Here is a 14,314-nt window from a genome sequence, read left to right on the forward strand (position 1 = left end):
ATTTGATTAAATTAACCGATTATGATTTTTTTCCCTTTTTTAAAATTAAAAATGTTAAATTTTCACCAGCTCATGTTTTGACAATGACTACTTTAGAGCCGTTAAGTACGGGAAAAAGATCTATCAAATCCTCTATGAAACGCTATAAGGTATACATGACATCATAGCAATATACAATCAAATCAAATATAATAATTTATAATAATAATTGCAAGTTTTTATATAGCGCTTTTAAAATTGCCGAAACATTTCTCAAAGCGCTTTACAATTATTACCCCAGCAGACCTTAAAGCATTCCAGAGCCTTCTCAGTGCGGCAGCCGTTAAGGCGCTCAAACACTCACATTCCGACAATATCTTTCACTGTCTATACCCAGGTACCCATTTTACACTTGGGTGGAGTGAGGAAATATATGTAAAGTGTCTTTCCCAAGGACACAACGTCGACTTGCCGCGGCCAGGATTCGAACCCACAACCTTTCGGTCATGAGTCCTGCACCTTAACCACTCGGTTACCGACGCCACATATGACGTCATAATAGAGATAACACATCATAGCATCATTGCAATAACAGACACGTGATATATGTCCTCTTCCCCCTTAATTTGGCTGTTTCTGACCTGTATTTTCAGATAATTATATTGTGTATCAATTGATACCTAATTTTAAGCTCTAAAATATCCTGTTTGCAACGAAAACGATGTTTCCGGTTTCCATAAAAAATTATACAAAAAAAAAGTGAAAGCCAATTATGTTTTCTTTTAAAATATTTGTTAAATATTTTTAATTCAAAAATAACTCTTTATCGATCAATGATGCACTGTTGTGTCGTGACACGTTATATATTCGAAACAGTTTCGACATAACATGATACAATTTTAGCAATCTATGCTCACCTATTTATATTTGCGTTTGCTAGACCTAAAAATGCTATTTTATGGATTGTTAAAGAATCATCTAAATTATGATTTCGTTGTTTAAAAAACGATATTTGCCTTTCATAATTGAATACGAATGGTTTATTATCTCTTTAATGAAATTTTTAAAAATTTGATTTCATTGTTAGTAAGACACGGTAGAGTTAAAATTCGGTGTGAGAAATTAATTATGATAATAAATACCTTAATATTAATCATGGTTAATAAATTTGGTATTTAGTTTTTTTTCTACAGAAAATTATTGGAATTAATAAATGTTGTTCATATTTTTTTCAATACTACGCATTATTCTTTAGAAAATTCATTTCTTATGTTATAAAAAATGTTAAGCAATCATTCTTAAGAAAGAAATTAAAATAGAATGACAAAATGTATGGAATAGGATAAAAAGAGACTTATGAATTCAAAGGGTTTTAATTATATATTTGTGACATATCTATATCTTTAAAATGGATTCAACAGCTTTGTTTAATACCGATAAATCGAACTGTCAATCGTTTTATGTATTATGAACATTGTACCAAACTTTTTAAAAAGTCCAAGGAATCCGGATTAAAAACCAAAAACGTTTGAACTTTATAATCGCCAAGATCTGACCTTCTATTTCACATATGATTAAAAATATAGAGCGGATTTAAATTATACAGTTTAAAAGAAGTGTGCCAGCTCTAAAATGATCTTGCTGTCCATCACGTGTAATGAACAAAAAGAATTTTTAAAACACATATATACAGCGAAATTTTAGACTGACGGGTGGTGTTGAAAATTAGGGTTTATCTGGAGTCATAAAACCAATAAACATGAAAACACGCTGCATTTTTTTTATCTTAAATAATATTTTTAGAAATAGTCACCCCCATGAAAAGTGTTGACTATTGTGTCTAGTGACAATAGGTTGTCGAAAAAAGAGAAAAATATCCCGAACATTCCTTTTCATTTAACTCGATTAACCTGGGCGAGATTATTAGTTTACTCTAATCAAAGTTATACATGTATGTATGATTGAAGTTATACATTTAATATGCCCTGATTTTCCACAAAAGAATTTGGTCTCCCTCAATTGCATGACTGCTTAAATAATATTTTTTCATGCCGTGAGGTGATGCCCTTGTTCGTTTTACTTCTTAAGAAAATTAAAGGAAACTAAACTAGCATTAAAAACTATTGTCAGTCGCTACTGTCATCATAAAAAGCTAACTACAACTAGTCTACATCACTGAACGGAGTATCCTAGACAAGTAGATAAGCTTAATGAGACCAACTAAACAAATGATATGGCACATACTGTGGAATATTTTAAAGAAATCTCATACAATATTACATTAGAGTGTATAAGTATTAAACTATGCCTTAACACATAAAAAATAAAGATCCAAGAATAATATTTCCACAATATAGTCTATGATACTGAAAGGGTGGTTTCCCTTGATGTAAACATGTCAAGAAGAAATCTAAGATACACTATTATACCTTATTAGTAATTGTGTCTTTTCCGTCAATATAAAACAGAAAACAAAATATTCCTACTTGTATTTGGCAAGCAGTCGATAGATACGTCCGACCAGTGCCCCCAGTCATAACCATAACCCCAGCCCATGTGACTACACTCTTCTATGTTAGACTCATTTCCAAAACACTGCACATCTACAAGCCAGACTGGACCAGAGCCTTGTCCGTAACGCGAACAGCAATATCCCTCCGATGTAGTCCTTAGCAATTACATATACTTGCTTGTCATTATTAGTTAAGTTTTAATTAACAATTGGTCAGTTATGATTTGAAAATTATTTTTAAATTTATCATATAAATGACGCAGTAATGCCTAAAATTGGTTCATATACATAACCCTTACCAAGGTAATCCTAAGGATCGACACACAACTGCAGCCAGGTTTTTATACTCGTCTGAATACTGATGATTATAAAAATTATTGACTGTTCCCCAAGATTCGTTGTAGTAAACTTCTAATCTACCTTGGTATTCAGTCAATCCTCCCACAAGTCTTGTATCTGAATATAAAGGGTAAAGTAATCTTTACATGTATATGTAAATGAAGATTGCCTTGATAGCAGTTGAAAATCCTTATTTTTATGATGTGTATTAATTTACTGTCTTTCAATTTAATATACAATATATATATTACAAAAGTGAGTCAATTAATGATTTCAAGATTTTTTTAAGCAAACCCCATTTACTTTATTGAAGTGAAAAAAAAATTATTTTACAAAACCCTTATAAAATATCACTAAGTAAGATTAGAAAGTGATTAATTTTTTCTATTAAAAAAATTCTTCATGTTTTGACATGTTGATATATTTCATACATAAATTTGATGAGTATGTTTTCTTTTTCCCTCACTTGTAAAGCAAGAATTTTACTAAACCAAAAAGTTATGTGAGCAAACATATTTTTAAAAAACTTTGATCAAATGAAGGGTCGTGCCTTTTTGAATGGAAAGGGGGGGGGTAGGTGATTAGGAAATAATGAAACAAATTAATAGTTCACTGATTCTTAGATTTAAATTACATCAAAATGATTGTGGGGATCTTAGGAGTATGGTAGCTAAGTAGTGAGTATGGTATGTGTAGTATTAAATACATCAAAATGATTGTGGGGATCTTAGGAGTATGGTAGCTAAGTAGTGAGTATGGTATGTGTAGTATTAAATACATAAAATTAAATAAATTTTATTATATGTCTATTATGGTGTATTCTGCATAGTTTGGCAAAGGGTGGTGACGAGTGCAAAGCACGAATCCCCACCCTTCGTCCAAATAATATTCAACCACGTTCTTGTATCCGTCCCCAATTAAAACATCAGTGTCTTGTGAAACGTGTTTGGTGTCTAATTATCGAATAGACCAATAGATAGTGTCTTTTTAACAGTGCTTGATGTGTTTCCAATAAACAAATGGTTTTGTCAGATGACCGCATGCATATTCTCTTCAATAAATTTCCCGCCAGTATATTCTACGACGCATATTTTGACCGGCTGTTAAAGGGGGAAGGATGTCGGGTTGCAGCTTTCCAACAGTAAACACAAGTGATTAACGAGATTTAGACTTGAAAATTTTATCGAATGACGAGGACGAAAAAATGTTTGTTATTATGGTGTAGCCTGAATTATTTGGTCGAAGGGCGGAGACTCCTTCTTCAAACTCGTTACCGCCCTTTGTCCAAATAATTCAGGATACACCATAATAAATATACAATAACAATTACTTGCAGAGCAACAAGAGTAATATATTATGAAATATTTTTAAATCATTTTCACATGAACAACCGCAGTCTTTTAAAAGTATAAATGCATTGTAACTAAAAAATAAATAGGAAGCCCCTAACCCATAAGAACAGGGAAATTATTTTTTACAAATCGTTGATTCTGCTCTGGAATTTGCTGAATTTAAATTGATGGAGGATGATGCCTTGCGTTTTCATTTTTCCGACTAGATGTTTAATAATTAAAACAGATGACTTTTAAAAAGTTATAGAAGGTATAATGTGAAGCTTTCATACATGTTTAATTTTTCACGACGGACGCATGACTAACAATGGACGCAACGTACGTACATGTGTATATGCATATTAAAGATCGACTAGACGACTCAAGTGTTCTTAAAAGTTGTTTGTACATATATGAGGAACCCTGATGAGAATGCATGAAAATATTTTCATTGAGACATGTGTTTGTACACATGTACATACAGTTGACGTGGCAAAGATAGTAAACTTCGTGACTAACAATTTGCTGAGTACTTTAAACTTAAAAATGCATACTTGATATTGATGTCATATTGGAAGACGTTGTTGTTATTTCGGATATTGAAGACTTCGTTGTTGTTGTTTTAGTTTGCATCGAAGTAGAAGGTATGCCTGAAATATGTTTCTTTTTTACATTTACATGTACATAGCATGTGAATTTTTAATATTTTTAACTTACTCAATTCTACAAGATATATCAACAGCCCTATAATAGTGAAATTATATTTTACATGTAAAACTAAAAAATGTCTTGGGTTGCTGTGTCGTTTGAGAATCTTTATACAAAATTGATAAAAATCAATTATGATAGTTTCTCAACATCATTTTAAACTCAAGACTGTAAACATCGTAAATGACCTGGATAGACAATAACGTGCAAGTTATGTAAGTAGCCGTGATATTTTTTTTAAGAAAAGAGGTTTGAATAATTGAAATCATAAACACTGTATGTACAATCCTCTTTATCGATTTTACAATAAGTCTTCACAACCTGTCAATCTGTAATCTAGGAAAACATATCATTGTGTGTCCATTTCAATGATAAAACTGGCTTCTTCTCTGGCATGTTCATGAAGATCAATACTGTTGATCTGGTCCTTCGTTTCAACTTTCGAAAACTACATGTAGTATACACACCATAAAAATACACCAGTAACTACACTATGCACTTGACATTTTCTTTGAGTAGTTTTATAAAGTTTTTTTTCTTTTCTATGGGATTGTTCTGGTTTAAAGGGCTTTTGAATATTTGTCAGTTGTTAATAAGACTTCTATTACATTTACTGTACACAGGGAAATATTCGCCACCGTTTTATTTTACATCCCTTTAATTTAAGACTGGATGAATTCGATGCCTCATGATATTTCTCTTTAAACACAACTTGAAATCAAGACGGGACAAAAACTGTTATAAAGTGTAGAAAAGATAAAATTAAACAAAACGAAAATAACACTGTATACAGAAGCTATGGAAATATTCTAATTAAATGAAAACTATTTAAATTTAGTCAATTAAATACCAAATAAGGTAAAGTGCCATTTATTGTTGATAATGAATATAAGTAAAAAGGTGTTCATATCATCCAATGACTTTAATGTACTTAATTTCAAAATTATTTCTCTATACGAAAATGTCTGTCTCCTGCGCAAAAACACATAAACGAGTAAATTTTGGTATTAATAACAATTTTGCAAAAGGAGCATGTAGAATAAGCATAGGTATCAATATGGACAGACTTGATAGCCCTTTACTGAAGGTTTCTTTGCATAAAGTGTGGTAGTAAAATTCCCTGATTGAATAAAAAGAAAGCTAACATCGCAAACGCCGACTAAAGACACCGGACACAATTTGATCATTTACATCAGGTGTTCAATAGTAAACTGAGCGACAGATTGTTCCGCTTCTCTTAATACAAGGAACAAGGAAATGTTAAATGATATTGTTTTGTTACGATAAATTGTGTTTTTTTACTAACAACGTAGAAATGATAATACACTTTTCATTCTCTACTACGAAGTGGGTAAACATAGTCTTACATAGGCAGGAAATTTCTTTTGAAAAAGCAACCTATTTTAAAAATCGACAGTTCTGCGTAGCTTTATATGCTTATATGATGATTGGTTATAACACGTTATCCTTGTTACATGATACATGGAGTCTTGCCAAACAAATATCATACTTTATCAGGTTTATGGTAAAATATCCTGCAACGCATTCATTTAGATCTAACGGTATACAAATATTAATTCATAATACCAAAATCCTTTTTTATTGAAGAAAAAAATAATTCAGCCATATTTGATGTTCTGTTAAGAGACAGGTTCTAAACGAAAAACTTAATTTGCATTTTGTGGAGAGAGAAATTTAATAAAAGTTTAGTTTTATATTTTTGATTTGTATCATAAAAAACTTGAATTGAAAACGAACGAGAGCAGCCCAATCACATTGATAGTGTGTTTCAAATTCTGAAATGTTTCATTAATTTATCTTTGCAATTAGCAAACTTTATAATTTTTATGATGGGATTGATAAGACATACTTTCTGTGCAGTTTTCACCGGTAAACCCATCTAAGCAGTAAAAACAACTCCCAGTGGACATGTTGCAGCGAGCATCTGGACATGTTGAGGGACAAGACAAACAATATTCTCCATACTGAGAAATCCCCTGGCATCCTTTAAAAATCAGAAAAGTGTACATCAATACCAAAGACCAACTTATATTAAAAAGGATAATTTTTTCTACTTTTTATTATCATTTGGCATTTACCATAGACTTCCACCTCACAAAGTTCTAATTCTGCAGTACTGGAATAATATTCAGGATAAGTTTGTTCGGGAAGTCGTTCGTTGTAAATGGTGACGTATCTTCCTACCATCTCGCACTGAATAGACATGACTGAGGGAGGAGAGTTTGTGCCGTTCTGAAGTCGATGATAGCAAAGAGATTCATTGTTTGGGTTGGTACTGTTAGAAATATATAGCGAAAATCCAGCAAAGAATTTCCTGTACGTAGATTCTGAAAGAGATATAACGATGTGTGTAATATTAGTATGTAAAGTGTGCTGTTATCATTTAATAATAATCTTAGAATACAAGGTTTTAATTCAGTCATATCTCCACAAAATTAAAAGATAACATCAAAGATCTCTAAATTTGGACATTGTGCAACGTTTGGTACATTATGAAACATCAAAGGGAAGGCCTAGAAAGGATGAAAAGAAGAGCTCTGTATTTCATTAATTATTTCGTAACTTTTAAAATGATATCCCATAAGAATAGATTTGGTAGAATGTTAAACTTAATCCTTACGGAATATAGAATCTGACAAACAGTTTTAAATTCATTTTTTTTCGGAGAATATTAAGATATTAGGTAATATGTTTGTGTTTAAATGTAATCTAATCTTATAGAAAAATCATATTTAAAAAGTATTGAGTCGCCTTTTTTAATAAATTATCTGATTCACATAATAGGTACACTTTAAATAACCAAAAAAAAGATAAAGCAAATGTGTTGAATTTTTTATTTTCTTTTAGTTCTTGTAGTTATATCGTTGATTATATTGTAGTAAATACTGAGAGATCCGTTTTTAAATGGTCTTCGAAACCACACAGACCATAGATATTTCATGAAATTGTATAAGTGCAGAAAATACATGGTAAGAAAACCAAGTATCTACAAAACATATCTCTATCGGAAGACCCCCCCCCCCTCCCCGATATTCAAAATTTGTTTCTCAAGTTCGTTTGGAACGTGTCTCAGTCTAAGAGGGCTAAAGTGGCCAGTTGTCAAATGTGCTTATCTCCGAAAGAAAGGTTCGATATAGATATATTTTACAAATATTGATTAGGGTTGATGTCAACATTGATGATATTTGCCCTCGAGGGATGAATATTGCCCAACGCGAGGGTAAACATTTAAATTTGATTACAAAAATGTTTTGATTTCTTATTCTTAATTGCGAAATAAAGTTTATTGCTACAGGAATCATTTCTTTTAGGCAAACGTCATTGATTATTTGTAGACTACCCAGCCTCTTTTAAGTTATATAATTAAATGTATTTCGTATTTTGTCATTCTTAATGTAATGCTTGAAATATTGTTTTAACATTTTCTTATACTAGTATTGCTTACCATACGCGCTGTCGCTTTCCTTCCTGTAGTAAATATCCACATGATGTATACTCATGATCTTTCCGAGATCTACATACCATGAAGCAGTTTTCTGACCTACACCAGTTTTAGCACATGAGGACGATGAAAATAAGTCCTGTCGTGTGTCTCCATCAACAGCTCTTGCAGCATCCCACGAATTGGAATAGAACGAAGATTGGTTTGCCACCTTTCCCAGCGCTAAATTTTCTGATTAAAAAAAAATACTTTATTATTTTAACATATACATTTTATTATTCTTTACATTAAAATGCCTTATTTTAATTTAGCAAAATAAATTTTGAGGTTAACAAACATATTCGTGAGACTAAATAGTTTTTGTATGTATAGCATTCGAGGAAAGTGCATAACACCTTTTAAAAAATGAAATTAATATTTTCATTTATCAATAGGTGAATGTAAATATTTGATTAATAAAATACCTACCGAAGCATGCATATTCATTGAAAGACCATACCACGAATAGAGAGACATAGACCGTCACTTTGACGTGCATCTCCATGCTTTGACAACTGGGAAGTAAAACATCCGTTTAAATGTAACGTGTTCTCATTCGCATGAATACTCGTGATTTATTCTCACCATAAGTTATTGAAATATAAGATAACTGAAGAGCTTTAAAATGTTTTTGTTAGTTGTTAGTTTGTTGTTTTGATACAAAATCTTACGTTTCCATTTATGCTTATGTTTCTGTAAACCCTTTGACAAAGAAATAGCAATTATTATCTCTTTAGCGCTATGTATCAACCTCTAATGATAAAACACCGCTTAATGATACAAATATCATTGAGTGTTGCAATTGCAACCCCTAATGCTATAAATTCTTGCATTAACAGTTGACAATATCAACCACAAATGATAAATCGCCGCCTAATGATACAATTTTATCATTAAACGTCGCGAATGCAAAGCAGACCTAATGCTTAATGAAACAGGCAAAAAGCTACATGGTCAACCCTTAATGATACAAACTGCAATGGACGTCCGACTTGTTGTGAATGTCTTTAATGTCTATGGTGGTTATAATAAAATATAAGTAAACCTTATAAACACCTATAAAACTCAACGAAAATCGCATTTTTTATCATTTAATAGAACTACTCCCCACCTCATAAAAATGCATTATGATGGTACTGTACATGACTACATCCACGTGTATATGCATCCTCCTTGAATTAAACTAAAATCTTTAGTATAAGATATTGAAATAACATTCTTTTAAAACAATTACAATGATACATGAATGTCATTAAAAGGTGTTAGTCTGATCGTAATATTAATATTGAAAAATATTTGCACAGTAATTCCTTAAAACAATAATTAAATAGTAGAACATCTTTACGTAGAGATAAGTTAAAGCAGTGTTTTATTTAATGCACCCAGGTTTTCAAAGTAACATCTTTTATCCCTAAGAGAATGATAAGAGATGTAATTATTATATACCCGTTAAATGATAGCATCAGTGATATATTAAGATTTATTACTTAAAAAATAAATCAATATATTTTAGAGTGAAGCTAAGTTTTTTTTAATTATTCCGGAATTTTTTATTCCGGAAATTTGTACAGTTTTGGTTTACGTTTAACAAAGTTCCTTTTTGAAAAAGGCAGCAACCGGGATGCACATGAAAAAGTTGTGAGAAAAATATTTTCAAATTAGTGAATCTTTTGTACAAGATATCGTGCGAAATTATTGAAACTGGTTCGATTAACAATTTACACTGACAATATTTACGTCGATAGTCGAAAAAAATAAAGGATTAAGTCGATGTTGGTGGATTTCTGTTGGCCTGACGTTAGCTTGCGCACATCATGCCGAAAGTAAAGAAGAGCAAACGGATTGCAGAGCGGAGAGAAGGTCCGACAAAAAATCATCAGCAGTCAAAAGAAAAGAGGGGGCAATCTGTAAACAGGGACACTTCGGAGACAGTGGAGAAATCCCCGGAGGTTGACCATGTGGTTGGAAACACAAAACCTTGCCCGGAATCAGGTACAGTTCAAAATTTTACTGAACACAATGATATTCCTCAAATGATTGTTAGCTATAACAACGTTTTAAGTTTAAATGTTTCTCAAGAGTTGAAGAACAAAATAATTAACGGTCAGTACGTAGACTTGGCAAAAATGTTTGGTAATTCCAATGAGCCTCAAAAACATTCACTTGTTATGGTGAAAGGCGAGCTTCAAGCTACCGAAAAAAATGCAAAAAATATTACTAATATTCAACAATGGACAAATGTTTTTATCATATTTGCAAGCATTTATTTGGAGGGTCATCCTACTAAAGCTTTAGATCTCTTGAAATACACGAATGACGTTAGATTAGCAGCAGCTAGGTCATCTGGTTTAGGATTCAAAGAGTATGACCAGCAATTTCGATTAAAGCTTGCAAAAAACCCATCGGGAGCATGGGGGACAGTTGACCCGGAATTGTGGTTAATTTATATTACACCTATAAGTAGGTCATTTCTGGCTGCTGATACACAAAACCAGAGTCAGAATAGGAAGTGTTATACATATGATTTTCAGGGGTCTTGTTTCAAGGCACCCTGCGGTTATTTGCATCAATGTATAAAATGTAATGCCCAGCATCCACTAGCAATTTGCCCAAAGAAAGAGCAGATGCAGTCATCCAGGGGGGACCAGCCATTTCGTAGTCAGGGCTCCAATAGAGGATATAGGGGACAGTATCAAAATACAGGGAGAAGAGGAGATTTCCATTCTAAGGGGGGGGGGGGGGGGTAGGGGCAATCACTACTAGGCTCAATGTCTGGAAGTTGGGATATACCCCAATCAAAATTCAGAATTTAAAACCACTACTACAAAATTATTCAAATAAGGCTATAGGAACTGAATTATTACACGTTTTTCAGTTTGGTTTTAGAATTGGCTATAAGGGTCCAAGGCTAGGGGGTGAATTAAAAAATTTAAAATCTGTTTTGCAATTTTCAGAAGCAGCAAGGGAAAAAATAAATAGTGAGGTTTCTTTAGGCAGAATTGCAGGCCCCTTTTCAAACAAACCAATATCCAGCTTAGGAGTTTCGCCAATAGGTATAGTCCCCAAGTCCGGAGGTAGCTGGAGATTAATAACACATCTTTCTTATTCAGCAATGAATAGTGTTAATCATTTCATAGACCCAGAGGACTGTTCAGTTGCATACACAACTCTAGATCAGGTATTACAGGAAGTTGCACGGTTAGGTAAAGGCACTGTTTTGGCAAAAATGGATATAAAGTCTGCATTTAGACTAATGATTATAAACCCAGGAGATTTTGACCTCCTAGGTTTCAAGTTTGAGGGAAATTATTACATTGATAAGTGCCTGCCAGTGGGCTGTGCAATTTCTTGTAATCTATTCGAAAAAATTTCAACATTTTTGCAATGGGAATTGAAAAGACGAATTGAAACGGGGAAAATTTTTCATTATTTAAACGATTTTTTATTTTTGGGTGCTTCTGGTTCAGATGAGTGTGTTCAGCTGATGCAAGGGTTCCAGGACTTGTGTGAATTCATCGGTATTCCCTTAGCACAAGAAAAGACAATGGGTCCTTGTACAAACATAATTTTTCTAGGTTTAGAAATAGACACCTCAGACATGGTTGTAAGAATCCCACCAGAAAAAATACAACAATTAACTGCACTTCTAACATCAAGTTTGATCAAAAAATCTCTCCAGCTTCAAGAAATTCAGAGTATTGTTGGGAGTTTAAATTTTTTTTAGCAAAGGTGTCCCAAATGCAAGGGCTTTTAATAGGCGGTTTTATGATGCAACTTGTGGAATAACCAAACCTCATTATCATATAAAATTAAGTAGTGGTATCAAGGAAGATATAATGATGTGGTTAAAGTTCTTGCAAGACTTTAATGGGGTAAGATTGCTCCATGAAAGTGAGTGGTTAAGCAATGACAATATCGAGTTGTACACCGACAGCAGTGGAAATCCAGAATTGGGGTGCGGGCGGTGCTTACTGTCAGGGTCATTGGTCTTACTGGCCATGGCCCCTTGGTTGGGAAAGCTCAATCTTCAAGGAAATGTCTTTTCTGGAATTAGTCCCTATACTACTGGCAATGTATTTGTGGGGGGAAAATATTTTGCAAACAAAAAAATCATAATGTATATTGACAACAATGCTTCAGTATCCATAGTTAACAGGCAAACATCAAAATCAAAAAGGGTTATGGTGTTATTAAGGAAATTGGTACTCTTACTCTTTAGAAATGACATCATATTTAAAGCACAACACATATTAGGGAAGACAAATAATATACACATGTAGCTGATTCGTTATCTCGTAAACAGTTTCATCACTTCCGTCAACTAGTACCATGGGCAGACTTGAACCCAGACACCATTCCAGACGAATTTCTAGCAATGATGTCAGAGATGAAGTAAACAATATATTACAACTAGCAACAGCACAAAATACACAAGAGACATACAGACAAGGGTTGACATGTTTTGAGGAATTTCGTGATACTATTAGCCTTGAAAGACTTTGCCCCCCTCCTTTAGAGCAAATTATACAATTTGTTAGTTACATGTCAGCAAGAGGGTTGGGAGAATCTACAGCAAAGACCTATCTGTCTGGAATTTCATACTATCTCAAGTTGTATAATTACACAGATGTGACTCAAAATTTTATAGTCAGAAAATTATTAGAAGGTTATAGAAGAAAGGCTAAGTCTAAAGATATCAGTTTACCAATGACATTAAACATTTTGGAGAGCATATTGAAATCATTGCCAATTGTCTGCAATGATATTTTTGAAGCAAAACTTTTTTCAGCTGCTTATAGTTTAGCTTTTTTGGATATTTTAGGGTAGGTGAGATAACTGAGGGGAAGAAACAAGCTCTAGGTCATGCAGTCCAGTTTAAAAACCTGGAGTTGTCATCGGATAAATCGTTTAATGAAATTATATCTGGAACACTCCAAAGCTGATCAAAGGGGAAAGGGGGAAATGGTTGTTATTCAGAATGTTCAATCATTAACTAGCATAAAGCCAGTTTATATTATGGCAGAATTTTTAAAAGTTAGACCCATTAGACAAGGCAACTTGTTTTGCCACTTTGGGGGTCAGCTGCTTACTCGTTCTCAGTTTACATCGGTGTTGAGCAAAGTATTGAAAACAATTGGCGTTGATGGCACTAAGTACAAGTCCCATTCTTTTCGAATAGGTGCGGCTACCAATGCAGCCAAATTGGGCTTGTCAGATGATGAAATCTGTAAAGCTGGTAGGTGGAAATCCAACTCTTACAAATCATATATAAGATTTTAAGAATGCAGTAGTCTTAATTACAGTCACATTTACTAAACATATTTTTTTCAGAAATTGAAGCTTGGTTTGTGGGTTCTTCTATAGTGAAAAGAGCATTTGTTGCAGCCAGAGATAGGCCAGGTTGAGTGTCCTTGGGTCTTCAGAGGTTAGGGATAAATATGTGGTGGCAAGGAAAAGGGGGCATGATCTGGACAGACATGTATAAAATAAATTAAAACTTTGTTGAAAGTTAATGACAAACCCGAGTATTTGATAATGCATTGTGCTGCAAATGACATGGGCAAAACAAAGTTGAAAGAGTTAACTGAGAATGTCAAAACCACTTTAGGGAAAATTCAGCTACTTCTGCCTGATACAGAAATTATATGGTCACAATTGTTACCTAGAAGATGGAGATACTCTGAAAATGTCAATGCCATGAACAAGTCTTTAAAAAGGTTAAACAGCTCCATTGCAGCTGTGCTTGTTAGAAATGGGGGTGTGTACATTAAGTACCCAGATATTAAACCCAATGATGAGCTGTTGTTTGGCAGGGATGGTGTTCATTTGTCTGAAAAAGGAACTGAAATATTTTTAAATACAATTTGTGCAGCTATTGAACAATTTAGCAAAACTGGGATACTTGTTTATCCCAAACTCTACTAGTTTTGAACCAAGTTTATT

General features: G+C 33.1%; 2 protein-coding genes across 2 annotated transcripts in view; one reads left to right on the forward strand and one right to left on the reverse strand.

Annotated features, from left to right (window-relative positions):
* Positions 1-8,881, reverse strand: part of LOC105328909 (uncharacterized) — an 87,506-nt gene extending 78,625 nt beyond the window's left edge. The window contains exons 1-7 of the mRNA XM_034458406.2: positions 8,801-8,881; positions 8,336-8,563; positions 6,969-7,217; positions 6,740-6,874; positions 4,716-4,811; positions 2,791-2,947; positions 2,466-2,647 (exon numbers count right to left, since the gene is read on the reverse strand). Coding sequence (XP_034314297.2) covers positions 2,466-2,647; positions 2,791-2,947; positions 4,716-4,811; positions 6,740-6,874; positions 6,969-7,217; positions 8,336-8,563; positions 8,801-8,876 — 1,123 coding nt within the window. The 5' untranslated portion in view covers positions 8,877-8,881. The remainder of the gene's footprint in view (positions 1-2,465; positions 2,648-2,790; positions 2,948-4,715; positions 4,812-6,739; positions 6,875-6,968; positions 7,218-8,335; positions 8,564-8,800) is intronic.
* A 1,220-nt stretch (positions 8,882-10,101) lies between these two features.
* On the forward strand, positions 10,102-14,112 carry LOC105326498 (uncharacterized). The gene is made up of 3 exons (XM_034482946.2): positions 10,102-10,363; positions 13,551-13,607; positions 13,703-14,112. Exons 1-3 carry the CDS (start codon positions 10,186-10,188, stop codon positions 13,774-13,776), a joined length of 309 nt encoding a protein of 102 aa, XP_034338837.1. The 5' UTR covers positions 10,102-10,185; the 3' UTR covers positions 13,777-14,112.
* The last annotated feature ends 202 nt before the right edge of the window (positions 14,113-14,314 follow it).

The sequence above is a fragment of the Magallana gigas genome, chromosome 5, assembly GCF_963853765.1.
Source record: "Magallana gigas chromosome 5, xbMagGiga1.1, whole genome shotgun sequence".
Taxonomy (NCBI): domain Eukaryota; kingdom Metazoa; phylum Mollusca; class Bivalvia; order Ostreida; family Ostreidae; genus Magallana; species Magallana gigas.

Coding starts and splice junctions, on each gene's coding strand:
- LOC105326498 (XM_034482946.2), top strand. CDS start 10,186: ATGCCGAAAGTAAAGAAGAGCAAACGGATTGCAGAGCGGAGAGAAGGT. Junction 10,364..13,550: donor AAAACCTTGCCCGGAATCAG/GTACAGTTCAAA, acceptor CTTTTCGAATAG/GTGCGGCTACCAATGCAGCC. Junction 13,608..13,702: donor TGATGAAATCTGTAAAGCTG/GTAGGTGGAAAT, acceptor TATTTTTTTCAG/AAATTGAAGCTTGGTTTGTG.